Source organism: Arvicanthis niloticus, chromosome 3 (genome assembly GCF_011762505.2).
Source record: "Arvicanthis niloticus isolate mArvNil1 chromosome 3, mArvNil1.pat.X, whole genome shotgun sequence".
Classification (NCBI taxonomy): domain Eukaryota; kingdom Metazoa; phylum Chordata; class Mammalia; order Rodentia; family Muridae; genus Arvicanthis; species Arvicanthis niloticus.
In genome coordinates this window covers 59629884-59657591 of record NC_047660.1, presented here as the reverse complement: position 1 = coordinate 59657591, position 27708 = coordinate 59629884, and the positions used below count along the sequence as shown (strand labels likewise).

At 41.6% G+C, this 27708-nt stretch overlaps 1 protein-coding gene across 5 annotated transcripts in view; it reads right to left on the bottom strand.

Annotated features, from left to right (window-relative positions):
- The window catches only part of Cdadc1 (cytidine and dCMP deaminase domain containing 1), a 42022-nt gene extending 38855 nt beyond the window's left edge, over nt 1–3167 (bottom strand). For 4 of the 5 annotated variants that reach the window (XM_034498269.2, XM_076930918.1, XM_034498265.2 and 1 more), the window contains exons 1-2: nt 2957–3166; nt 2041–2138 (exon numbers count right to left, since the gene is read on the bottom strand). In XM_034498269.2, the coding sequence (XP_034354160.1) occupies nt 2041–2138; nt 2957–3038 (180 nt within the window). In that variant the 5' untranslated portion in view covers nt 3039–3166. Of the gene's footprint in view, nt 1–2040; nt 2139–2956 lie in introns of all 5 variants that reach the window. The other variant, XM_034498264.2, reaches the window with a different exon arrangement.
- Between the last annotated feature and the right edge of the window lie 24541 nt (nt 3168–27708).

Genomic DNA, 27708 nt, shown 5'->3' with positions numbered 1-27708 from the left:
TATCTAGTAACCTACGAGTGTGCTCAGGGTTTGAAACACTTGTCTTACAAGTACAAAGCTCTTGGTTCAATTGCAGGGACCTCAAGACAAACACACTGAATGTACTGGTGTTTTCCATTGTACTAAAATGGAAGCTGACAGAGAAATGTAAAATAGAGTATTCAGAGTTACACAAAGTAGCAAGAGCTTGAACTAGACTGTGAATTCAGGCAGGCTGACCGTGAACCATTGGCTGCTCCCATGACAATGACACCCCAGCACATCGATTTCTCTTATCTAGTGAAGGAAGATCACAATATCTCAAATAAATAAAAGAAAACAGAAAAAGAATCAAACAACAGAAAATGTCAACAGTCTCTAGGTGGCAGAGTAGTGAGGATTGTCCTTCTGTTCACTTTATAATGAACATGGACTTTAAACACCTAAATGCCAAACTGCATCTTGGAGCTTCTGTGACATATTGTGTGTGGTTTTTGTCAACCTGGAACAACTAGAGACCCCTGGGAAGAGGGAACTTCAGTTAAAAAGTTGCCTCTATCAGATTGACCTATGTGTGTGCCTTTAGGGTATTTTCTTGATTACTGATTGATATGAGAGGGCCTAGTCCACTTGGGCCATGCCACCACTAGGCATGTAGTCCTGATTTATATAAGGAGGCTAGAAAAATTGAAAAAGTACTTAAGTATATTAACTAGTAAAAGAGAAGTCTCCTGAAAGTATATGTAGTTATGATTTTTTTAAAGCTGCTGGTTTACTGGATTATCTTCAGTTTCAATAACAATAGTAATAATAATAATAATAATAATAGTAATGTTTATACAAAATGATGAAAATGGAGTAAGTCGGTTCTTCCCCAACACTATCACTGGTTTTGCTTCTCTGCAGCAGCCATGATACCCAAACTAATAAAAGTAATATACACATATGCTTTCCTGACAGTAGATGACAAACAGTGACAATGATAATCTATGCATTTTGTAAATTTTGTTTTCTGGTACTTAAAACATACATTCCATACAGATAACATTAGAACTGCTAATCAAGCTCTCAGGCTAGCATGCACTGCTAGAATAACTTTGAGGGTGCCTTCATATAGTGCCTTGGTCCCCCCCCCCCCCCCCCCCCGGCCCCTGACCTGACACTGTGGCTTCATGGCTATGGCCTTGGGGAACATGGGCATGAAGTGCAGCCGGGAAGAAGTAAGGCAGTGAACACCAGTAGGGTGGGTCAGGGTATAAACGCCACAAGCTTCCCTAGGTCAAGCCTCTTTCCAAGATGGCCAGCTTTCAGAAAACAAGGATTTGTTTTGATGCCTCTTGTAATTATTTCCATGTCTAGTTAGATTTTAATTTTAAAGCCTTAAACTGATAACATGTATGGGTCAGATTTCTAAACAAGATTTCAAATAAAATATTTAAAACAAAACCAACTTATTTCTAAACAACACTTCCATGGTATCTGTCAGATGAAGGAAAGGATGCCAGAAACCTAGGGTGAGGAGGAGCACAAAGACATAAGTAGATCCTTTGTTTTAAAAAAACAATCTTTGTTTCTAATGATGTTTTACAACTCTAAAACTTATATGAAGGCGTTTTAATCAGAACACCTATCTTATTTCAATTTTCTCTATCAGAATGAGGAAGTTTCATAATAGAAACTTACACATTACACTTCACTAATAAAAAAAATCTTTTGCATCAAAAAAAGGATTCAAGTTAAATTTATGAAGACAATAAAGGTTTTTCAAACTTAGTATTACCAGCAAACTGAATTTTACAATGCACATTTTAAGGTGTTAAATGTCTCCAAAAGAAAACCCTTAATACCTGACAATCATGGCACACACTAGGAGTAACTTTTCAGACTAGAAACATAAACTATGCTATTGTAAGTTGAGCATAACATACAAAAGCCATGAAGCTATTTCTTAAGTCTTAAGGCCTGCTGGATTTGACTGTGAGGACTACAAGTGGGCAATGAAATCAAACTTAAACTACTGGTTTTCCAAGGGTAAACACTATCTATGGAAACAAGGTATACCTGAGATTTTTGCCCTTGGGTGTCCACTCCTGGGAAGAGCTCCATCCAGAGACTGAGCAGAGTGAAAAGGTTCACTTTGGAAAGCCTTGGTATTTGACCTACAAAAGAGAGGGCAAGCACTTCAGAATTTCACTAGTGAAGTCAGGGGAGATAAGCACAAAGCTACTAGTGAAATGCAGATGGATTGGCGGGGAGGAGAATAAAAGCTTTATTAGCAAGAGTGGCCCCAACCTCACTTTCAGTGACCTCGGGTAGCACTTTCCAAACTTGTGTGCTTTTTTTCTCTCCAGCTCACCCCACAGGTAAAATAGCAAAACTGATACAAGAGCTCTGGAAGTAATCCAAAAATAAATTAATAATAATAACAACAACAACAGGGATAAGGCCTTCTCTCTGATGTAGTCGTGGAGGTCCCACCCCTACCCCGCTGGAACTAGGCATTGCTAAAAGGGCAATGGTTAGAACATGATTGATCTTCAACCATAGGGCGAAATTTGAGGGAGGCATCACGTGCGGTGAACTTGCAAAAGCGCAATTTCAGGCTCTTCAGCTCCTGGATACTGACTCCAGGTGCAACCACCAGTGCAAGGCAGGAGGCGACCTATGAAGCCTGGACAGCACAGTCCGGGACGCGCGTCTGGCAAGGAGACCAGGGAGCAGCCAGCCTGGCAGGAGTCGCTGTGAGTCACAGGGCAGACAGGGCGTCAGGGAGGTGCAGTGTGGGTGTGTGTGAGGGGAGGGGGGTTCGGGGGGGGAGGTAACAGGCTAGCAGGGCGGGAGGGAGACATAGAGCAGTTAGGGTGCCAGGCTGGTGGGAGACACAGGGCAAGTAGGATGCCGAGCTGGAGGGAGACTAGAGCAGGCAGTCAGGGCGCCGGGCGAGGGGCAGGGCGGGAGAGAAGGCCACCACACTCACCCGTCATGCTGCCCGTCTGCGTGCCGACTGACCTCTCGGCCCCGGAGCCCTCCAAACTCTGCATCTGATCCGTTTCTTTCATCCCCAGCCCAGAGGCCTCGGCCCAGGACAGCTCGCCCAGTCAGGCATGATAAAAATCCCCGCAGCTCCCCTTCCGCCGCCTCTGCGGCCTGTCAACAACCGCTCCTTTTGCGCAGCAAGATGACGTCTCAGCATGCCCCGTCACTTCCGGCGCTTAACGTGACGTCAGAGTCCGGCGCATTGAGACGGTGGTGGTTCTGAGTTATCAGTCTCAGGCAACTTTGTGTATCGGGCTGTGTTCAGTGGTTTTTGCAGAAAGAAGGACGCTTGAAGTTTTCTTGGTTCGGAACAGCAGAGGACTAGGGTGGAGGACTTAAACAGAGAGGGGCGACCATAGAACCAGAGTGGGAGATGTGAGGGAAGCAGGGCCATCGGAACCTAGCCTTCAGATGTGGGCGGATCCCCAGGGTATTTAGTTCTTACTCTTGGCAAGATCAGACAAACTATGAAGAGAGAACTGAGAGGACCAAAGAGAATAGACAGTGGAACCTGGAAAATCTAAGTTGTGCGTTCTAATGAATTTGTAACTAGAGAGAGTGTGTGCGCGCGCTTACCGTACAGAGGGTGTCTTCCTCTATGGCCCTCCAGTGTTTGAGAGGAGACAGGGTCGCTCCTTGGACCTGGAGCTCACTGATTGGCTAGACTGGCCAACAAGCCATGGAGTGCCATCCTCCTGTCTCAGACTTTCCACTCTTGTGATTACAGGCTTGTGCAGCTTTACCCAGACCTGCTTTCGTATTTGGGTCTGAGAGATCCAGAAGGAGCTCCTCAGTCTTACATCTAAAGCGCTTACACAATGAACCAGCTTAGCCTCCAGTGAATCTAAAAAAGTGTCCCAGGCATGGCTTAAAATGAAGCCCTGAGAGGTCAGAAAGATGGCCCAGCAGTTAAGAGCACTTCCTATTCCAGAGGATCTGAGTTCAGTTCCCAGCACCCACATCCAGAGTGGTTCACTACAACCCGGAACTCCAGAGATGGATATTTTCAACAAAAATTGTAAAAATTATTTTATTTAAAATATAATATTCCAAATCCTCTCACTTCCCAAGACACTGATGACTTTTAAATTCATGGTTTTCCTTTAATTACTATTGTTTATATACTTATTATATATGTATAAAATATATACATACATATATCTATACATGTATGTGCTTGTATGTATATGCTTTTAGGACTGATCACATGGTACTGGATAACTAGTTGGGGCGCTTATCCTTGGGGAAGACCAATTTCTCCTGGTATTATTTACTCTTCATCTAGATGTTGAACTCCTGGGAGATTTCACCCATGTTGGCATTGTTCAGGTCTTGTTAAGGCAGCCATATTGTTGAGATTTTGTAGGTGGAGCTTTCCTGCAACAACTAGAAGACAATGTTCTGAAAATTTCCTGGTCCTCTGGCTCTTATGGTCTTTTCACACAAGCACACACACCCCTTCTGAGAAGTTTCCTGAGTGTTGGGTGTAGGGATGAGTTGTAGATATAGCCTTTGGGACTGGGTACCCAAGGTCACTTGTTCTCTGCATTTTGACTAGTTGTAGCTTTCTGTATTGCCCTCCACCTGCTGCAGGGAGAACCTGCTGTTGCTGCTTTCCTCCTCTTCCTCCTCTTCCTCCTCTTCCTCCTCTTCCTCCTCCTCCTTGTTCCTCTCTCCCTCCCTCTTTCCCTCCCTCCCCCCCTCTCGGGTCTCACTGTGAAGTCCTGGCTGGCCTAGAACTCACAGTATAGACCAGATGGAACTCATGGAGATTTGCTCCTGCCTCTGCCTCCTGAGCCTTAGAATTAAAGGCATATGCTACCATGCCCATCTCAATAGATAGATAGATAGATAGATAGATAGATAGATAGATAGATAGATAGATAGATAGATTTATGTTGACTAGAGATAAGAGTTGCATTTACTTGGGAGTGTAAGGATAAATACTTAGAAGTTAGGCATTATGCTGGTGTGATAGTGCCAGGAGTCTGCTTGGCTTGGAATGGGTTGAAATGGGTCACAGAGTTGGACACAGAGGTAACTTAAAGACTGGTGGTCTCAAAGGAAACTTTAAAGACTGATGGTCTCTGGCCATCTACCTCTCTAACTATACTAAATGGTTGCTGATAACTTCTAAAAAAAAATTCTAAAGCTTTCTTGCTTATTCTGAGGGTTAAAAAAATGCTGTCTTATATTTTTGGTTGTGAGCCTAGCCTTTAATGGCTGAGCCATCTCTCACAGACCACATAAAGCTCATGAAGAAGAAAGACCAAGTGGGGTTGCTTTGGTCCTTCTTAGAAGAAGTAACAAAATACTCAAGGGAGCAAATATGGAGACAAAGTGTGGGACAGAAACTGAAGGAGGGGCTGTCTGGAGATCATTCCACCTGGGTATCCATCCCATGTGCAGTCACCAAAGGTAGACGCTGATGTGGATGTCAGGATGTGCATGCTGACAGGAGCCTGATATAGCTGTGCCCTTAGAGGTCTGCCAGAGCTTGACATATCCAGAGGCAGATGCTCACAGCTAACCATTGAACTGATCAAGGGGTTGCCAATGGAGAAGTTAGAGTGAAGACTGAAGGAGCTGAAAGGGATTGTGGCCCTATGAGGAGAGCAACAATACCAACCAACTAGAGCTCCCAGGGTCTAAACCACCAGCCTGAGAACACTTAGGGAGAGACCCATGGCTCCAGCTGTATATGCAAGGGAGAATGGCCCTTTCAGGCATAGGTGGAAGAGGAGATCCTTGGTCCTATGAAGGCTGGACTCTGTGTATGGGGGAATTCGAGGGTGGGGAGGTGGGAGTGGGGGGGTAGATGGGGGCACATCCTCATAGAAGCAGGAGGATGGGGGATGGGATAGGGGGTTTCTGGACAGGGGGTGGAAATGAGGGGGTAAGGGGATAACATCTGAATTGTAAATAAAATATTTAAGAAAAAGAAAAAATGCTGTCTTGGTCGATTAATACCTGTAGCCTAACAGCAGGGGATCAGGTAAAGGATTAATTGCTAGGGCTTTTTCCTCTATTGCTCAGAAGCCTCCACTCTTGCATGTCAGGCAGGAAGGAGGTTTGGAGCAATAAACTTTTATTGAACCAGGAAAGAGAGTCACTCCCAGAAAGAAAAACTTTTACACAGCAAATATGCATAAACTCACATACATCCATAAACAAAGTTATGCATGCATGCTCATACAACTTTATGCAAACCAATTGGTCTAAGCTACATACTTATCTCATAATTACATACTTACACACATACATCTATACTTACATATGCATATGGTGAAAAAGATCAAATGCCAGTTCAGAAAGAACTCACTCATTCTGGATGAAAAATGGGCTACAGTCTTTATTGCATAGAGAAAGAGAAACTTTCTTTTCTTTTATTGCTAAACCCAAGTCTGTAAGAAAAAAAGCTTTGTCCTCTTTGGTAAAACTAAGCCTGCCTTGCTGTTAATAAAAGACCTGTTCTGTTCCATAGTAAGGAGAAGCCTACCTGGTCTTTTCTATAGCCTTTTCTTTGTTCCTCTTTCTATCTGCATTCTGCATATTGCTCTCTTACTTTCTAAGTTTACTTTTAATTTCTAAGTTAATCTACTCTGATGTCCTTCTTCTTCCTTCTCCTAATCTTGCTCTCTTCTCTTGCTCTGAAGTAATGATGCCATGCAATGTAGTCACTCCCAGTGTTCTGTGCCTTATCTACGGGAATAGATCACACAGTTTCCCCAAGCATCTTTGTTTTTAAACAAAAGTTCACTAAAAGTTCAAACATAAATTCAAGTCATAAATTGAATAAGAAGTTTACAACAGAGATGTCTACATATATCCACATTAAGATTAGACATTCATTTTCTGTCACTAGCTCTACAGGTTCATTGACAGTTAAAATCTATAATTTTGTGACTAAGTTTTATTGAAGTTTTATATAGATAAACACAGTCAATATTTTATCTTCTGTCCTTGTGCCTACAATAAATTTCTAGTTCCCTTTTTATGACATTTGGTTAATTGTTTTACAACTTCTTGGGCTGTGTTCTTAGTTGTAAATGCCTGTTTTCTATTTCAGAAGCAGTTAACTCATGATACTTGAAGACTGGAAGAGTTCTCATTGCAGTTTTAATATCAGAGAGGACTTAAAAACACTCCTATTAAAATGGGTTTTATAATTACAAGTATAATTTTAGGAATACTTATAGAATCATCAAGAATTAAGAAATCATCTACTTGTCTATAAAGCATCACTACAAGACAGTACATCTTTGTTGTTCTACAGAAATCTGCTCAAAAGAGTGGGCTAATACCTAGTGCTTGTAATATATATTTAATAATATCAGGAAAAGCATATTAATAGCAGGAATCTTTCCTCAAATATAGTGCCTTTGGCCTTGCCTAGAAGGGTAACTCCATTATGATTTTATAGCCCATGGTGAAACCATCTCAGGAAGCTTACTAGCTAGTTTTTAGCTTCTCATGGATGGCTCCTGGCATGATAGTGTGGTAGTAATTCTACTTTAAGATCAATGACTACTCCTGGGTAAGATTGAGTAGATTTCCAGTTTTTCTCTGGGAGCTTTTCAGGTCAGATCCAGTTAGAATTCCCTGGGTCCTGTGTCTTCAGCAATACAATTTACCTTCCCTTTCTCTGAGGCCACCAAGGGCAACAGCAGTGACATCTATTGTTTGTGTAGTGTCCTGACCAACACTTGGGAGGAGGTGTTTTAGGTTGTCTGCTCCTATCTCCAGACACACACAAACTGGCTATGGATCTTTAAATCACTGGGTTCAGTCTTACAGAGACTCAGATTTCTTGTGGGTATGGATAATATTAAAACTTGTTTCATGCTCTTCTATTCTACTGAAAAGGCTGGCTTTAGAGAGGGAATTTGGCATGCCTGCTCACTCCAGACTCAAGCATGCTTGTTTAAAAGTTTTTTCCAAAATCTCTGTCTTGAGTCAGATCAAACACCTGACAAGGACATGAGAGCAAAACAGAACAGCCCAGGTAAAGACGCTGTGCTTGAGAACAAGAGAGGCAAACTATTTCCAATAGAGGTGACAAAATAGCAAAGTGTAATCACAAAGTAATGTTTAACTCTCTGAATACTGCCTCCCCACTCCATGGTTTTGTTTTCTATCTTTGAAGCTTTTGTTGTAATGTAAAATTTATCTTTCTACACTTTAGGATTAGTAAATTAATTGGGTGTGATTTTTAAAAGATCTGTAAGATCTATAACAGAAAAACCAGCTCAAAACTTACAGTGAAAGGGTTCATAGTCTAAAATCTATAATTTTAATTGACTGAAACATACTATATGTGTAACTGAGATTTAACTCTTTTTAAAGGTGTAGATTTGCCACAGTGTGCTATATGTGTAACCTGGATTCAGCTTTTGTTTAGAAAAATAGATTTGCTACTGCATATTATATATGTAACTTGGATTCAACTCTTGACTTGAGAAATGATAGTTTTGAAGAAAAGGACTAAGGGGGAGTGTTGGTCTTTGAGTAAAGAGCAACGTGGTTTCCTGACACTTTGGCTGATGACCTTATCAGGTTGGAAGCACCCATGTGGTTGGCCACCATCATTAGTAAGGCTATAGGGTAGACATACCATGTGACCTCACTGCCATCTTGATATAAAGCATGCTATAAACCACATGCTGAAAACCAACTACTGTGGCACCCATAGAACTCCTAGTCCTACTGAGCCCTCTACTAGATTAGGCAAATGAAGCACCACCAAGGCTCCAAGATGGTTTATTTTATTTTCCCCACAATAAGGACACAATAGTAAGCCTCCAAGATATTTTGGATTAGGATTGATTTTTGTATGATGGTTTTTGTTCTGAGAGTAAAATATAACAGATGAGACAAAACCACCACAAACAAGGTTTATGGAAAATAGTACTTAGGAGCAACCTATGTTTGATGATTATTTATAAACCCTTAAGATTATAACCATCTATTCAGGTTAACAAAACCTGACTTAAAGATGTATGTCTGGAGTTCAAGGCCAGCCTGGTCTACAGAGTGAGTTCCAGGATCAGCCAGGACTATACAGAGAAACTCTGTCTAAAAAAAAAAAAAAAAAAAAAAAAAAAAAAAAAAAAAAAAAAAAAAAAAAAAAATGTATGTCTGATGGCTCCAGCCACATATGTAGCAGAGGATGGACTTGTCAGGCATCAATGGGAGGAGAGGCCCTTGGTCCTGTGAAGGCTTGATGCCCCAGTGTAGAAGAATTCGAGGGCAGGGAGGCAGGAGAGGGTGGGTGGATGGGGGAACACCCTCATAGAAGCAGGGGATGGGGGATGGGAAATCCCCTGTTTTTGGGGGGTGTTGAGAGCCGACTCATAGCAGAAAGCAGCTATCAGCTTTGAAGCCATCTCGAGCCATATACCCTGACAAGAGACTTGTTTTTCAACAGCCTACAACAGCTGAGCACATTCTGATAAGTATCTTGTTTATCCCACATATCTTTTTTTTCTGTTTAGTGCCCCCATCGCAAGGCGAACATGGTATCCACATCTACATGGCACATGGCAAACTGTATAAATACCCCAAACTTCCCTTCAATGAAGGAGACAATAAAGGAGACTTGAGACTTGATCAGAACCTCTGTCTTATCTCCATTCTTTGAGTCTCTTCCCCTTTATCCCCACTCTCTCTCTCTTGCTAGACCCTGACCTGCAGACCAGAGCAGCAGGGCAGTCTGGGGCATTTTGGCCCCCAAGCGTGGGGCAGAGCGGTCCGGGACATTTTGGTACTCAACGAGAGGCAGCGAGAATGAGAGACACAGTGAGGGACATTACTTGAAGAAAGATCTATTGAAAATTCAGAAGTGAAACAAAGGTGATTCCCGAGAACGGTAAGTCATGATAATAAAAATGGGGCAAGAAATAAATCAGCCTGAACTCAACTCTGTTTTTGTTTTGTTGTTTGCTGCTCATGTGTGTTAATTGTCTGCTTTTGTTTCATTGTTTGAATGCTGTCTTTCATGTTCAAAATAAAAAGAAACATATATATCCGAAATTAGAATCCAAAATACAACCAAAGACTGATGACAATCTGTCAGAGCCAGATTGTGCCAACCTAGAGGAAGAGGAAGTCAAATATTACAACCCTGAATGACCCTCTTCCCAAAAGGCCCTCTCCCAGTGTGCCTCCACCTCCAGATACTCCTGCTATGGAGACAGTGGTTGTAGATTCCAGAAAGGAGTTACAGGACAAAATCTCTATTCTTAAACAACTAATAGAGTTAGAAAAAGAGTATCAGGACTTAATTAATCAGCTACAAAAATTAAAGACAGGAAAAAGGTCTCAAGAGGCCAACTGCAAAAATCCCCCAGATTCTCACGTTCCTCAACCCGGAGTCTAATGACGGTCCCTGTCCTCTAGCTTTAGTTTAGCCACAGATCAGCCAGAGGAGGGAGGCAATGAGGCTTTCCCTGTATCAGAGACCAGAGACGCTCAAAGGGTTGCATTGAGATATCACACAGGGTTTAATTTTCAGATTATTAAGGAATTTAAAAATGCAGTATCACAATACGGTGCCACTGCTCCTGTTACTCTTGCAATTTTAGAGTCTGCCACAGAGAAGTGACTGACTCCTGGTGATTGGAATATGTTAGTGAGAGCAGTTCTTAGCAGTGGTGACCGTCTTATTTGGAAATCTGAGTATCATGAGAATTGTAAAGAAACAGCTAGGAGAAACATTCAGGCAGACAATGGTTGGTCCTTTGATGCCTTAGTAGGAGAAGGGCAATTTGCTTCTAGTGATAACCAGATGCATATCCCAGGCTTATTTGCTCAAATTCAAAATGCAGCCATGAAGGCTTGGCATAAACTTCCAGCAAAGGGAGACCCTGGTGCATCTTTGACAGCAGTCAGACAAGGGCCTAATGAAAGATTTTCTGACTTTGTTCATCGATTAATGAAAATAGCAGGGAGAATTTTTGGTAATGCAGAGGCAGGTATAGATTATGTGAAACAACTTGCATATGAAAATGCCAATTCTGCCTGCCAAGTGGCCATTAGACCCTACAGGAAAAAAGACACACCTTACAGGGTATACCAGATTCTGTTCTGACATAGGTTCCTCCTACCAACAGGGCTTAGCTATGGCGGCTGCCATGCAAGGACAATCAGTAAGAGATTTTTTGGCAAGTAGAGAAAAAAAGGTCTGTTTTAAATATGGCAAGCCTGGATACTTTGCAAGAGATTGCAAGGCAGAAAATGAGTTAACCCAGAAACAGCCCAGCAAACAGCCTGGGCTCTGCCCACATTGCAAACGTGGAAGGCATTGGGCTAGTGAATGTAGGTCCAAAAGAGATGCACAAGGAAACACCCTTTCCCATAATCAGGGAAACGGAAACAGGGGCCAGCTCCAGGCCCCGAATCAACACAAGCCAAAACAGCTCTATCCAAATGTGTTTGGCCTGATAGTGGGAAGAAGCAGTGCTACTATACAGAGACTACATTTTTTCCTGGAGTTTTAGGCAATGATTATCAATGTGAAATTAAGGTAATGGCCAAGGAAATTCAGAATATAGCTGCTATGGCTGCTTATGGCAGTCAGTTTCATACCAGCAAACAACAATCCCTTTCTGAACTTTGTCGAGCAACACCAGGAAGCACAGGACTGAGCCTCAGTTCTGCCACCCATACAGTATTAACCCCAGAAATGGGACCTCAGGCCTTACCCACCAGAGTGTTTGGACTGCTCTATCCAAATGTGTTTGGCCTGATAGTGGGAAGAAGCAGTGCTACTACGCAGGGACTACAAATTTTTCCTGGAGTTACAGACAATGATTATCAAGGTGAGATTAAGGTAATGGCCAAGGCAATTCAGAATATAGTCACCATTCCTATAGGAAGGAGGATAGCTCAACTATTGTTACTTCCATTGTTCCCTATTGTTACTAACCACAAATATAAGAGTCCTAAGAGAGGTGATCAAGTCTTTGGTTCCTCTGACGCATATTGGGTACAGCCTATAGTTAAACAAAAACCTATGATGACACTATGGCTGGATGGAAAGGCATTCCAATGCTTGGTTGATACAGGAGCTGATGGGACTATCCTAAAACAAAGTGATTGACACCTGGCCTCTGACCCCAACCTTAACTAACTTAAGGGGTATTGGCCAAAGTCTAAATTCACAACAAAGCTCTAAGGTGCTGTCGTGGAAAGATAAAGAAGGAAATACAGGGAATATACAACACCATGTCATCTCAGGCCTTCCTATTAATCTCTGGGGTTGAGATCTGTTATCCCAGTTGGGATTGATTATGTGCAGCCCTAATGAAGTCTGAAGGAAAATCTGCTGCAGATAGATTCTGGCATCCTGATATCAAAAAGAATTTTGCAACAAGTCTTCTGGAAAGACCCATTAACTGGAACCTGGAATGGGCCAGATCCAGTGCTTATCTGGGGAAGAGGTTCTGTCTGCATATACTCCCAAATGGCAGATGCCACATGCTGGCTGCCAGAGAGACTGATTAAACAAATAGACAACAATAACAAATCCAGGGAGGAGAAACCCCCTGAGAAGCATATTTTTTATTTGCAGGAAACATGAAGATGCTTCACAATTGCCTTCAAACTGGAATAGATCAAAGAGTAAACCTGACTTGGGAAGTTCTTGATGCGGAAGGAGACATCACCACACACACTTCCAGGCTCTATTGGACTCTTGATTCCCTGACTTATGATTTAGTGGGGTACATTGTTTAAACCCACTACTACAGTTACTATAGTTGTTTTTTGGGTTTGAGATTGATTGAGCAGGGACGGGGATTTCCTTGTTTTGTTAAGATCAAAGCTATGATCAGTTCTGTATTTCTGTGTGTTGCCCTTAAAAAAAGAGTGTTGCTTTCATACCAACCATTCAGGCATTGTTATGTCTCTTGTCCCTCAGGTTCATGCTGTTCAACAGACTGATGGCTTTTGTATGACAACAGATAGATGCTATTCAAATGAAACCCATACAGGCCCGCTATTACAGGCTAGAAGTAGGGGACTCTGAAACCTCTGTCATCAAGATTGATGAGGATTAACCCCTAACTTACGTGCTAAGCCAGATAGTCAATGAAGGGTAAGAGAACACTTCAAGACCCTTGCCCCTAACTGGGAGGCCTCACCATCCTAAGACAGGAGCTCAACCAATGGCTGTTGAGTATCTAAAGATGGGAAAGGGAGGCTGAGGTCCTTTGTTCCAACCTAAGACAGACACAGTTTCCATAAGTTTTCCCAGTCTTCTCTTTTGAAAAAAATTTAAAAACGGGGATCTGTTGGGAGCCAACTCATAGCAGAAAGCGGCTATCAGCTTTACAGCCATCTTGAGCCATATAGCTTGACAAGAGATTTGTTTTTCAACAGCCTACAACAGCTGAGCACACTGATAAATATCTTGTTTATCCCACATATCTTGTTTTGCTGTCTAGTGCCCCCAGCTGCAAGGCACACATGGTATCCATGCCTGAAAGGTGCATGGTGCATCTGCTATCCACATTATACATGCCTGTAAGGCACACATGATATCCACACCTGCAAGGCGCACGTGGTATCCACACCTATAAGGCACGTGGCAAAGCATACCCGGGACTTCCCTTCAATGAATGAGACAATAAAGGAGACTTGAGACTTGATTAGAACCTCTGTCTTGTCTCCATTTTTCATGTCTCTTCCCCTTTATGCCCACTCTCTCTCTCTCTTGCTAGACCCTGACCTGCAGACCGGAGCAGCAGAGTGGGCCAGGGCATTTTGGCCCCCAAGCATGGGGCAGCTGGGGCCAGGACGGGGGGGGGGGGGCAGGAAAAGGGATAACATTTGAAATGTAAAGAAAATATTCAATAAAATTAAATTAAATTAAATTAAAAATGTATGTCAGATCATTTATGTCCTTTCTACCTTTGTTAAGCTTTATCTATTTGGAAAAAATGGGCCATACAAAAACTGCTTCTGTTTTTTTATTTTTGTAAAATAAGGTTTCTGATATCTCATGGACTATATTTATATTTTAAAACTTACTTTAATACTAAAGGATCTTTAATTCAAAAAGTAAATTTTTAAGGCTCAAACTTAACAGGTATAAAAGTCTAATATTATAAAAGTTACTAAGTTACTGCAAACTGTTCAAGATAATGAAGATATAAAAGTTAGTGGTCAGCCATGCTAAGCACATTTGGAGAAAAAGAATAATTTATATTCCTCATTATATACCCTTCTGTGTATGATGTCAAAAATTAAGCCTAAAGCAAGTCATTTGAAACAAAGTAAACTTAAAGTTTAATGTAAAACAGTATTCAAAAGCAGGTATATATTTTAAAACTAGGTACAAAAAATTGAATGCTTGAGTAAAATGGGTTAAATTTACAATACACTTGCATGGCAGGACATCCCTAGGATCAAGTAGTGCCTTTGGATGGGGCACAATCCCACTAAAGTAAATTGCATGTGATAGCCTTCTTCAAGACAAGGATGCATAGGGAAATAAGATATGGCAGAAGCTCTGTAGGCCTGGCTAGAGCCAGCTGTGTAGGCCAAAATAAAATAAAACCTAACCTTTTCTGTATCTACAGAAAAGAAGAATTACTCCTCATTCCCCTCATGATAAGGAGATGGATTCTCTTACCCAGTGGAGGATCTTAGAACCTGCATCACATCCTCAATATCTCAAACAGGGTGGCAAATAGCCATTACTCTGCCCTCCGTGTCTCCTGAACTGACGTATGCAGATGCTGTGAACAGGGGAATCTTTTACCTAAGCTTACGATCCACTAGTGGGGATTGCATCCTAGTTCAATTGGCCATGCTCTTACCCTGGATTTCAATTTTTTCCTTTAAACAAAATCTAATTCCAGTCATATTAAAGGAGGCTGCTAGATACTGTCATCAAATTCACATCTTAGAAAAGTTATTCAGAATATCCAAGTGGTATCTTTGACCTTTGGTTTTATAACTGTAGAGTCAACAAATGATTCTATTAAGTGATATCCCAAGCATTTAGATTCTTCAGGAGATGACTTAGAGGAAGGAGATTCTCTCCAACATGGGCTCACTCATGGTGCTTTGAAACTATAATCTAGTTTCCACCCAACAGAGGCTCCAGGGCCAATTAGTGGACTTTTACCTTGAAGCCTACAAAGAGTATAAGGGCTTTGACAATTAAATAGTTGTTTTAATCTGTACTTTAAAATAAAGCCTAAGGTCATTGCAACGTATGTGCCTGAATCAGAATGAGTCATCAGTGTTCTCCAGCAGCAGAGAGATGTTTATGGATGTTCCCTAAGAGATCCCAAAAGCCAATGTTTGCTAAAGCTCATTTAATAGTTAATCTTGCTTTACAAATTATGCTCTTAAACAAATAATCTATTTTTAAATAGAATAATGTTGAGAAACATGCTCCTCCCATCATTATGTGCTGGCCTAGAGATTGTTTCATTGGCAGGAGTCAAGAGTTGCCTGTGACCATTTTTTTTTTTTGCTAATTTAGTCAATATTACATATTTACATAATAATTACATAATAATTACTTATTAAAGATTTAACATGACTGTCAAAGCTCTCATCTTTCATTTGTTGGTTGAGTGTATAAAATGACATTGTTGTAGAGAATTTAAAGTTTCCACAAATAGAGTTAATTTTAGAAAAAACATTCTGGTTGTTCAGTGTAAACTTTGTAAAATGAATCACTTACTCGTTTAGGGTGAGGGCTTGAGACAGGGTTTCTCTGTGTATCCCTGACTATTCTGTAACGTGCTCTGTAGACCAGGCTCATCTCAAACTCAGAGATCTACCTGCCTCTGCCTCACAAGTGCTGGGATTAAAGATGTGTGCCACTACCACATGGTGAGCAATTTATTCTTGACAAGGAACTCACTGGGGTAGTAATTTAGGGTGTTCTAGAATGTTCTAGAGAGGTGCCCTTGAGAAGGGAGCAAGGCAGTCACTGTCTCTGAGATTACACTTTTTAGAATTGGAAATCATTTAATTTGGAGGAATACAACTTTAAATTACATTGTCTCATTATACAGCTTGACAGTATAAAATATATTTACTTTCTAATCCTGGAATGTAAGTATGACACTTTTATGTTAACAAAATATGTGTCCTCATGCTTTTAAATACTAGAAATGGTCATTTAAGATAATAGTCCCAATTTTTAGAATTTTACATTATCCAATTTTTCTAACCAAAAATTTTGTTTTACCTAAGATACTCTGATTTTGTTCATTAAATAATAGCTAATATTGTTAATATTTTAAACAAATATAAAAAGTTTGTCATATATGGAAACAAAGAATTCAGTTAGACACTTTCTGTTCAGATTCATCCCTTAGATACTGACTTTAGCTAACTTCTTTTACATGCTTTCCAGTTGCTAGTCCCTTGTGTAGGAGACTGGTGTAACAAACAGCTAATTACAGTTACCTTGTATCCTTCTACGGTGCTCTAGTCTTGGTCCACCCAGTTGTACAATTGCATTTAACCTTATGTTATACTGGGTAATGCTAATCTGAATGTAAAAGTTTTTCTTGTGTAACTTTGTCTCTTAATTTTCTCCACAAAGTTATATAGTTGTGCTCTCCTGGCTTACATCTGAATGTCAACCGTTAAGCTTTACCATGGCCCCTTTGATGGACCCTTTTTTGGGGCACTCTAACTTCAGTCCCCCTGTCAACCTTTTCCTCAGCCTAGAAACAACACTCCCCGAAACCCTGAAAGCAATTTGGGTGACTTCTGAAAGGGGGGCTGATGGACCCTGGGCCATCTAACTTATCCCTCTTTTGCCATTCTGGCCATTGTTTTGGGGACAAAGAACGAAAACAGCTGCACTGAAACGTTCTTTACATCAACCATCCTGTCTGTCTCACTAGCTCTTTTAAAAAAAACTTAGAAAAATCTCAAATTAGCTCAACATCCTTCAAGATCAGCTTGATTTCTAGGTTATAGTACTACCAATCTAAAAATGGACAAGATCCAACTCCTGCTAAGGATGGGGTTTGTGCCCTCCTCCGAACATTCTGCAATGTACACACCAAGTCCTAACATTTTGACATGGGGCCCTAGAGACAGGAGCCAGACAAAAATTCAACCCTAAGCCATATATGGGCTTCTGGTTCCCTCCTCTTCAGGTCCTCCCCTGAGCACTTCATTCCTCCTTATCATCCTCATATTTATGTCTTTGAAATGTTTTATTTATTGAACTTCACTCTGTGCCCAAACAAAATATTTCATAGGAATTTTCCCAATAGCTCTCTCCTTACAACGGCTCCATTTGTCTGCAAAAAGACTGTTTAGAGGAACTCTGGCTGCAAGCGTCCTCCCTTTCATCCCAGGCCAGATACAATTCTTTACATCAGTCCTCTGTTTCCTCCTGTTGATGCTCTGTAACTCCCTTTGCTTCTGCCAACTCATTCTGGTGCAGCCCTCCTGGCAAAAGTACTAGTTAGTATCACCCTGAGTTAACTCTCTGCTCACCTCCTCTTGAAGTCCATTTTGTCTCTCCCACCTCTCCTTCTCTCCTGCCTCTGCCCACCCCACTCCACCCCTACTCCCTCAGAGCAATTTCTCAGTTTTACTCTGTAACCAAATGTTGTTACAACTTTAAAATTACTTTTCAAAAGTCTTTTCAGGAATGCAGGACAACAGTCACGTGATCCTTCACAGCTTAAAGCTCATGCTGAGTGACCAGAGGACACTCTGCTTCAGAGGCTAACCCTCACCCCTTCCAATAGACATAGAACTACCCCCTCCAAAAAAGACCATCCTCAGCAAGAAACAGATGGCACCCTACATTTTTCTTAGAGTCCAGACTGATAGGTTCCTGTAAAGAGAAAAAGGAACAGCAATACTACACAGCCCAGTGTCCCTTGTGTCTGCAAGGGAAGGACTACAGGAAGAAATGTGCTGCAATCATTTTCCAGTCCTATGAGGTGCACTCCTGCAAAGCTGCTGTCTCTTCCCTGGGCATTCTCTCATTTCTTTCTGAGAAACGTTCCCACTTTGCTCTCCACTGTCACCGTTTTCTTTGTACACACACTGAATACTTGTGTATTTGGGTCGCTGTTAAGGGCATGCCAACCCAGTGTTACTTTGCCTGGTTCTATACTTTATTACTGTAAATTAAAAGTTTCCAGTGAAGATCTGGCTGTACTTTGTATGTTGAAATATGTGTTCTTTGGTCGCCTTTGTGGAAGCTGAAACTCCAAGGGACACATTCCTGCCATCACATCACATTTTGAAGAATGATTATCACAGGCAGTGGCAGATGCTAAAGTCACTAAGGTCACAACTCTTTTGTTTTCCAAGGTGACAGTCTAAGGCTTCTCCTGTTATTTGGGGTGGGGGGTTGTTTTCTCTAAAAGTCACTGGGGGTTGGCCTTGGTGAGGAAGAATCCACTGCTTACCAAAGGAAATCCTCAGGGATGTAAGGACATACATCAAGGTAGAGAGGCTCTATGAAGGATCCTGGAATCACGATGCCTGTCACGACAGGAATCTCTAACACCTTTCCCTGTACAATGTTCATGGGGGAAGGGAAAATGAAAGAATTTGATGTTTTCCATAGTATAGATGGCAACCAATGGCATAGCAGGAAGTCAAATGCTCATTTCCTTTATGAGCCGTTTGGATGCAGTGAGCTCTCACATGTAGCCTGGATTAAAAGTAGACTTATCAACAACACAGCATTCCTAGACCTAACAAAGTAGAACATGGGCTGTGAGCATGCCTGGAAATGAATGAGGGATATTGTTTCTTGCTTGTAGGTCAAGGAAGGGGTTGGCTGAATAACAGCTGGCAGTTCTTTTGTGATACTGCAATATTGTTAGACTGAGACAATATTCTTCCTCGGGGATTCATTTGGGTTATAGAATGAATGATGGCTTATAAATTTAAACTTCAAAACCAGTAAAAAGTGACATGAGTTGTCTTTTTACATGCATTATTGTAATCAACATTATTTTATTTTACTTCTTCTTGTTTACTTTTTTTCCTTAAAGTTCACTCAAAGACATCTGATATTCTTGGTTAGCGCTTAAGAGAAAAACTACAGGGCTGGCAAGCTGTGAATCTTAGCAGCTGCCCAGAAGAGGAGATGGAGGAGGATTTTTAAAAAAGTGCTGCTTGAGTTAAGCTGGCACAGAATTCAGTCACATGATGTTGGGCAGCCACATGGGAGGGAGGGAACCTGAGAGAAAGACTGAGTAGCATTCCCAGATACATACATACACCTTGATCAATCAATCTGTATAGTATTACTTGTATGTATATTTTCAGGGCTGACCCTTTGGTATTGGATAGCCAGTTGCTCTTCACTGGGAAAGCCTACATCCCCCATTCTCAGCATTCCTTAGTTTACTGTAGTTCTTTTTGTTGTATGGAGACCCACATGATGTCCCCCATCTATCATTTTTTGTCCTTGGTCGGCTCATATTATAAAGTCATGTCGGTGAGATTTTAAGAGTGTAGCTTCTGACATTTCTAGGAGATGCAATCCTACAGCAAACTCCCTGATCCTCTGGTCTGTATAGTTTTCCACCTCCAATGTTTCCAGATAGGTGTGTGGGTTGTGTTGTAGGTGTAGCCATTAGGACTGGGATCTACAACTCTACATTTTGATTGGTTGTAGTTTTTTTCCAATGGTTTCTACCTGCTGCAAAGAGAAGTTTCCTTGATAAGAGATAAGGACTACAGATATTTGTGGGTATAAGGACAAATATTTAGAATTAGCTAGGAATTATGTTGGTTTAGTAAGTGGCAATTGTGGGTTCTTCTTCAAGACTGATTGGTTGACTGATTGATTTTTCTTTTCTTCATCTTCATCCTCATCCTCCTCTTCTCCTTCTTCTTCTCCTTTTCTTCTTCTTCTTCTTCTTCTTCTTCTTCTTCTTCTTCTTCTTCTTCTTCTTCTTCTTCTTCTTCTTCTTCTTCTTCTTCTTCTCCTTTTTCTATTTCTCTTCTTCTTCTTCTTCTTCTTCTTCTTCTTCTTCTTCTTCTTCTTCTTCTTCTTCTTCTTCTTCTTCTCCTTCTCCTTCTCCTTCTCCTTCTCCTTCTCCTTCTCCTTCTCCTTCTCCTTCTCCTTCTCCTTCTCCTTCTCTCTTCTTCTTCTTCCTCTTCTTTTCTTGGAGATGAGGGCTGAACTCAGAGCCTTGCACTTGCTGGGCAAGAACTCTATCACTGACCTAAATTCACAACCCCCAAAATCTGTTACTTCTCTAGCCCTGAGGAATGGGCTGGGTTTCCAGCACCAGGCATGATTTTCCTTTTTGAGTGGGTCTTAAATCCAATCAGAGAGTCACTGGTTACCCCTGAGGTATGTGTGACACCACTGCACTTTCAGGTTTGTCATGTCATGCAGATGTTGTGCTTCGTAGGCATCAGAGCAGGGTATGTCTGTTGGTTGCTTCCTGCCTTTGGAGGCTTGCATGAAGCCTCCTGGTACAATGAAAGCTAGTCTTGAAGTGTGTGTGTAGGAGGATGTGTATGTTGGGGGGAACTTTCAAGTCATTTCTAGCTCAAGGGCCTCTGAGCCCTGCATCTGAATTACATGGTGTCTTCAGCAATAGGGACTTATTTTTCCTCCTCATGGACATTCGAGGGCAATAGCAATACTCTATAATGTTTGGGGGGAGTCTCTTGGACAACCCTGATCAACAACTCAGAAGAGAGGTTCTCATGCTTAGTATTGGGGTTTTATTAGGTAGTCTTTGGCTCTTGGAGGGAGCATTGTCAGCACAGATGAGACGTTTTCATTTAAACTGTATGTGTATAATTATATATAGACTTACATATAATCAAGGGTTTTTCAGATAGATCATTAATAGTATGATTACTTAGGACTTTTAAGACATCCTCGCTGTTATTTATGCTCTTCCGATCTTCTGTACTTATCTCTGTATCACTTCCGTTTAGAATCACCCCTTTCTTTCCATTTCCCCAATAGAAAACATTCACCCCTTTCTTTCCATTTCCCCAGTAGAAAACATGCACCCTGCTATTCCACTCTCTATTGCACCCCACCTCAAATGGTTCCTTTTCTACTTTCCTGATTTTGTTTTAATTTTTTAAATTTACTTCAGGCTCTGCACTTGCATCTGAGGATCTGGAGCTCGGTGTCTCCAGTAGGAGAGAATGTTCTTTGTCTTTCTCAACCTTTGTTGCCTCATTTAATACAATTTTAGTACCATCCATTTACCTACAATGTTCATAATTTCATTTTTCTTTGCAGCTTAGTACTATTCCATAGTGTATATGTACCACATCTTAATTTCTATTTGTTAGTTGGAGGACTTTTAGGTTATTTCCATGTCCTAGCTATTATGAATGGAACATTAATGAACATGGCTGAGCAAGTGTCTGTGGAGTAGGGTGGAGTCTTTAAAGCATATGCCAAAAAAGGGGTGTAGCTGGGTCCTAAGGTAGATTAACCTTTCTCTAAAGAGGAGATAAATTCTCTGTGTCTAATTATTAGATTATAGTGGAGCAAAACTGAAAATTAATAACCAGTGAAACCACAGAAGCTATATACTCTATGTCTATATATAGTATATAGAAGCTATATACTCTATAGTCTCTATATATGACTCTATGTACTTACATAGAGTCAAATGATATACCTGAATGGCCAGTTGGTCAATAAAAAATCAAAAAGAAAGTTAAGAAGTTCTAGTAGCAAATGAAAACACAAACACAACTCACCACAATATTTGGAATTCAACAAAGATGGTTTCAAGTTCTAAGATCTTAGCTTAGCAATGAGCACCTATTAAAATAATCAGAGAAGTCTCAAAGAGAGACACTTGCTCATATTTGTCTTCCACAGTGCTACCATTGGAGCTGAGATATAGGGAGGGCCAGCCTAGGCATCCATCAACAACTGAACGAATAAGCAAAGTTTAGGTTAGTCTGCAGTGCTTGGATGATTGTCTGTGAGTCCCTTTATGTCGAACTAATGTTTCCTTTAGCAAACTAAATACCCACATGTGGTGGATAGCCCTAGCCTCTTGTTGTCATGGTAACTCCACTCCTGGGAGGGGCTGCGAAGGAGGAGTGAATCTTGTAAACCTTCTGTCCAATCAAATTTGTTAAATAAAGGCTACAGCCAGTGATTGGGCAGTAGAAGAGGAGTGGGAGGAGCCAGAGGCAGGAAAAGGAGAAGAGGAGGAGAGCGAGGAGAGAAGGTGGCGCGGAGCGGAGTTGGCAGTTGGTCGAAGCTAGAGGGCAGTTGGTGGAGAGAGAGAAGACGAAGAAGACCTTGACCTAGGAAACCGCAAGTTGTTAAGAGCTCTCATAGCCGGGGAATAGTGTAGTTTAATGGTAAATCTGCCCAATCTAGGCATGCAGCATTCATTTGATACTTATTGACTTGTGTCGTTATTCTCTGGACTCCCTATGGGCAAAAGATTTACCGCAACACCCACATATATGCACTTGTGTACACACACAAACATGCATACACACGCAGACACACACACACATTCCACAATGTCACAGTAAAACCCATTCCTTTGTATGCTGATGAGGTTGTGGGGGTGTGTGATGGTGTGTAGTGGGATGGAAGAATATGTGTATTCTATTGGTTGGACTATAAATTAGTAAAGGTACTATGGCAATCACCTTGACAATTTATCAAAAGATGTGCCAGTTGGGGTTGGGGTGTAGTTCAATAGGTATAATGCTTATGTTAGCATATAGTTATGGTGGCACAAAAACCAGATTACAGGTGGCATACCTGTAATCCCAGCACATTCAGAGTATTGGCAGAAAAATAAGGAGTTCAAGGTCATCCTCAAATACATAGTGAGTTTGAAACTAGCCTGGCCTACACAAGACCTTGTATTTTTAAATAAAATAAAATTGAAAGAGAACTAAAGTTAGAGCATATTAGAGAGATCCAAGTTACGAAATCAACCAAGATGAACAGATGAACTGATAACATAAAATTATACGACTGTATGATTGTATAATATATACTATATTATATATATAATATATATATAATATTTTTTATAATATTATATATACCTACATAATGGAATGCTATTCAGACATAAAGAATAGTTGGAATCATGCTGTTTTCAGGAAAAATGAATGGTATGGAAAGTCATGATGTTCTGTAAAATAAACAAGACTCAGAAAACATTTTTTCTGAGTAGAAATCCTTCTACTATAGCAGTAGAAATAGTAGGGAAGACGTAGACCAGAGGGGCTGCGGGAGAAAGTGATAGGGGTGACGTCACAATGAACCCACTTCTCTGCACAATTAGTATAGTCTATTTTAAAGAGTGCAAGTGTAACCGTACAGCCAGGTACGGAAGCCCAGAGGCACTAGAATAATCTGTTGTCTGGGATCTTGCTTCCCTGTGCTTCTGGGACTCCCAACTTCTCTGGAATCTGAAGTCCCTGTGTTCTGTCTTGCCATGCCTCTGCCCATCCCATAGGCCCCCAGACTCCTCCAAGATCTCCAATCGTTGAGCCACCAGGTAAGGTCAACACACCTCTACCTCACAGACCTCCCAAATCTACCCCTGGCTTGACCATGGTCTTGTAGACCTAACTTATGGTTTATCTAACTTGACTCAAGGCAGGTCGTCAAGGCATGAAGAACCACACCAGAATGTAGTCAAAAAAAAAAAAAAAAAAAAAAAAAAAGAAAACGCAGGTATTCACTGACCTTTGGTTAGTAACTGTTAGTGCAAACAGTAACAGACTGTAAATTGATGGAGTAAAACCTACAAGCCTCAGAACCAGTTCCACAGAGGTCGTCTTACAACACAGACCCTCCTGAACACTGCACACGTTGCCACTAGAAAAAGAAAAGTGGATTGAACAAAAGATAAAACAAAAAACAAAACTTGTAAATTACTTAAGATGGACAAGTCCAAGAGCAGAAACAAAATTACACACACACACACACAGAGAGAGAGAGAGAGAGAGAGAGAGAGAGAGAGAGAGAGAGAGAGAGAGAGACAGAGAGACAGAGACAGAGACAGACAGAGACAGACAGAGACAGACAGAGACAGAGACAGAGACAGAGACAGAGACAGAGACTGAGACTTTATGCTTTGTGAGTCCATTCTCTCCTGCCTTCCTCCCAGGCCAGGGCATGTTTCTAAGAAAAAAAAAACACCTTGAAACCACCCCATTCAGGACTGAAAGAGAGGTAAAAAGCCATGGAGAATATTCCCCCACATGCCCAGCTTTCTCTCTCCTCACCCACCCCTACCAGCCTCCCCATCCTCCAATTCTTGCACTGCACAACAGCAGTTCTGTGTGTACTAGTGAAATGAGCCTTTTCCACTAGAAGACATGTGGCTGCGACAGTGATATTGGACCCATCCCCTTCACGCCCCAAATCTGGGTCTATCAAGCAGTTCTCCAGGTAATTCTGAAAATGTATGCATGCATGCATGTATGCGTGGGTGAGTGTGCACGCATGTGCATGTGTGTGTGTGTCTGTGTATCTCTCAGTGTGTATAGCCATATCCACTATGTGTTTTAATGTTTCAAATGGAGCATGCTCAGTTGTTTCTAACACAGAACCAAGAATGGGTAAACTGGTCATGCTTGCTTGTAGACAAAAACAGGTGCTTCCAAAGGAACATAGAGTTTATTCTGTACCATATATGAGTGGCTATCTCTCCCAGCAATGCAGACTGGGACTTGGACTACTCCCCATGACTTGTTTCACTTCAGAAGTGGTTACATGGATTTGTATTACATTATCACAGATTAAGAGAAAGGCATAAACCAAGTGCATCTGCTGAGTTTGGGGTGAGCATCAGGTAGGCAGGTCACAGCGAAGCAGGGGACGTCTGCTATAGGTTTTAGACACTGTGGTGACATTCTTAACTTTCAGATAGTGGAAAATAGTGTCTACATAATACATTCCAACGCTTTTACCTGAGAGTCAGGAGGATGTTGGGTCCTTTGACTAAGATGGGTAACAAACGTCTATTGAGGGGCTCAATGATAGCTGGAGCTAGCCTGGGCTTCAGGTCTACAACACTCAGCCTCCCACAATCACAACAGGTCAGGCTGTACTAGGTCAGGCTGCAGAATCTCTATCACAGGCATGATGTTCTCAGGACACTTCAGGCCATCACAGCTTCCCATGTGCCTAGAAGTCCACAAATTCAGTGTGATTTAAAATGTAATAGCTCAACTTCATGCATAGATCACTGTGTTGTGCAAATGTGTTTCTCAGACATTTAGCTTATAAAAATACCTGCAAAGTGAATTTTTTTTAATTACCCCATCCAGGGTGGTCCTCTATGGGAGGTCAGTACTCAATTTGGGGACAACTCTGTGTTTGCAGTTCTCACCTGCTAATGCAAGCGCTTGACCCTGAACACGTTAGGACTGAGTAATATGTGGGTCACAGAAGTGAGGTTTGTGGACTAGGTCGATATGGGGCATGCTGCCCTCTACTGGTACTGAGGGTACAGTGATTGTTTCTTGTTCCCAGAAACCCAGAACTGAATCTTTGGTTTAGTCCCCTGGTGTAGCTTAAGACCTAGGCATAGTTCACAAGCTTTTGATTCTTGGGGAATACAAGCCTGTTTGTCATTACCCTCTGACAAAAGGATAGAGGCGTATGCATTTTGAAAATACTCCCTGGACTGGGAATGTATCTCAGAAGCAGAACACTTGCTTAGCACTCTCAAGGCCACTGGCTCCATTCCCTAAACCACCAGAAGATAAAATATTCTCCTTGGAGCCAAAGAGAACAACAAGAAGTGTGGACTTGAGATGTCTACTATTCCCAAGCTTCGGATTCATGTAAGGTAAAACAGGACAGTGCTCAATAAAGAGAAGTTGTCTTCCCCCTTTGATATAATTGAATTACTTTATGGTAGCTTGACCAGTAAGATGTTGTTAGCCCTTAAAGCTTGCAAAGGTTTTGAGCAGACAAGTAGGTTGCTCTCTGAAACAGAGCCTGGTGAACTTTGGGAATAATTCTTTGGAGAGAAGTGTAGACCTGGGAAAAGCTGGAAATGCCTTTTGTTGTGGGGAAGGAACAGTGAGTGAGTTGGACCACAAAGAGCTCTTACAGAACTCAGAAAGGGTTCTCTAGCCAGAAGCAGTTGGCTGCCCAGACTCTCGTGCTGGTGAGTAATTGACTAGTTAGTACAAAAGCAAGCATTTACTGATATGTAACTCACCAGTCACCACAGCAGGGCTCCGACTCAGGACTTGAGGGTGTGGCAGTTGGGCTTTTGATTTGGCATGAGCAAACAAATTTATTAAACCATGTGTTCTGTTTTCCCTCCCACCAAAACCTATATTCACTCAAGAGAATACATTCCCCCTAAATCTGCTGTCCACTTTTAAATTTTTTCATGGTCTTTGGAGCTTAGCTTTTTTTTTTTTTAATTACCAAATTCCAGAAGCTTCTCATCCAACAGGTAAGTGCAAAGGTATAGAAGTCATTTGCCACCGGATATTTGAACAGATCAATTATTTCTCTGAAACAAGAATTTTCTTCCTGGAATATGCTGAGGCATGTAAGTCCCACTGTGAGTCTTAGATCTGAACTAAAATGGGGCGTGGGGCGACCCCAATCATTCTTCCTTAACATCTTGATTCCTCTTGTGGTCTACCCTGCAATTAGGAATCCTCTCAAGTGCTCTCTAGTCTGCAGTATTTTTCTTTCTTGGCTGTGGGTCTCTTTGCTTAGCTCCAGCTGTGGGTTTTTCTGACATCTACCCCTCTTTCCAGATACTGATTGCTGATCCCCCAGCCCTTCTCAATAATTATATCAAAAGATGACATCACACATCCACTGTAGCTGTGCAATGGTCATGTTCTTCAGCTCCTCAATTAGGATCATTTTACAGCTATCATCAATTTCGTGACACAGCCACCAGCAAACGCCAGCCCTACTTGGCTCCCACACCTAGATATCAAAATTATTATATCATTGACAGAGTCCTTCATGACAATGATGGGGGATTAAAACTCATTAACAATGACGGCGAGTGCTTTAGGTTAAAGAAAATTATAGGACTTTTTAAAAAATCAAAATACTCAGACTCGGAAACACTCAGGTCAGGCCGTAGACAGCAGGGGGCAGCAGAGGCTTTGTTTCTAGCTAGTCTCGCTGATGATGCAGTGAAGTGTTCAGGCTTGTTCCTGACCCTTTGCTTAAGGCTTTCCCGCCTGTAGCATCCATATGTTTTCCTAGGATAGACACAGTTCTTCCGCGGCGGGTCTTGGTAGTCCTCTTGCATTATGTAAATATCGCATTGGTTCTGCATTGGCTGTAAACAATTCCAGAGGGTCTCACATCAATTCCAGAGATACATTTCCATGATGTTGGAGGAAGAAAAGCCTGGCAGAGGACAGGAAGAATCAGCAGCAGGTTGGGTTTCACTCAGCCCATGACCATTAACTGGTATCCCTGTCCAGCCACACCTCTGCAGGATGGTCCACTCTTCATCTAATCTAAGTATTGGAACGAACGTGCTCCTGCGTCTGCGTGCTCATGCTTCTGAAGGTTCCCATTTCATATACGCGTCACCAGTGATTATTTGTTGTGCTTTTCTTTCCTATTTCCCTCCCTCCCTCCCTCCCTCCCTCCCTCCCTCCCTCCCTCCCTCCCTCCCTGCCTTTCTTTTTCCCATTTTTCCTTATGGGCTTGACCTGGCTGTGACCCAAGATGGAGGAAACGGGTTTGCCTCCCAC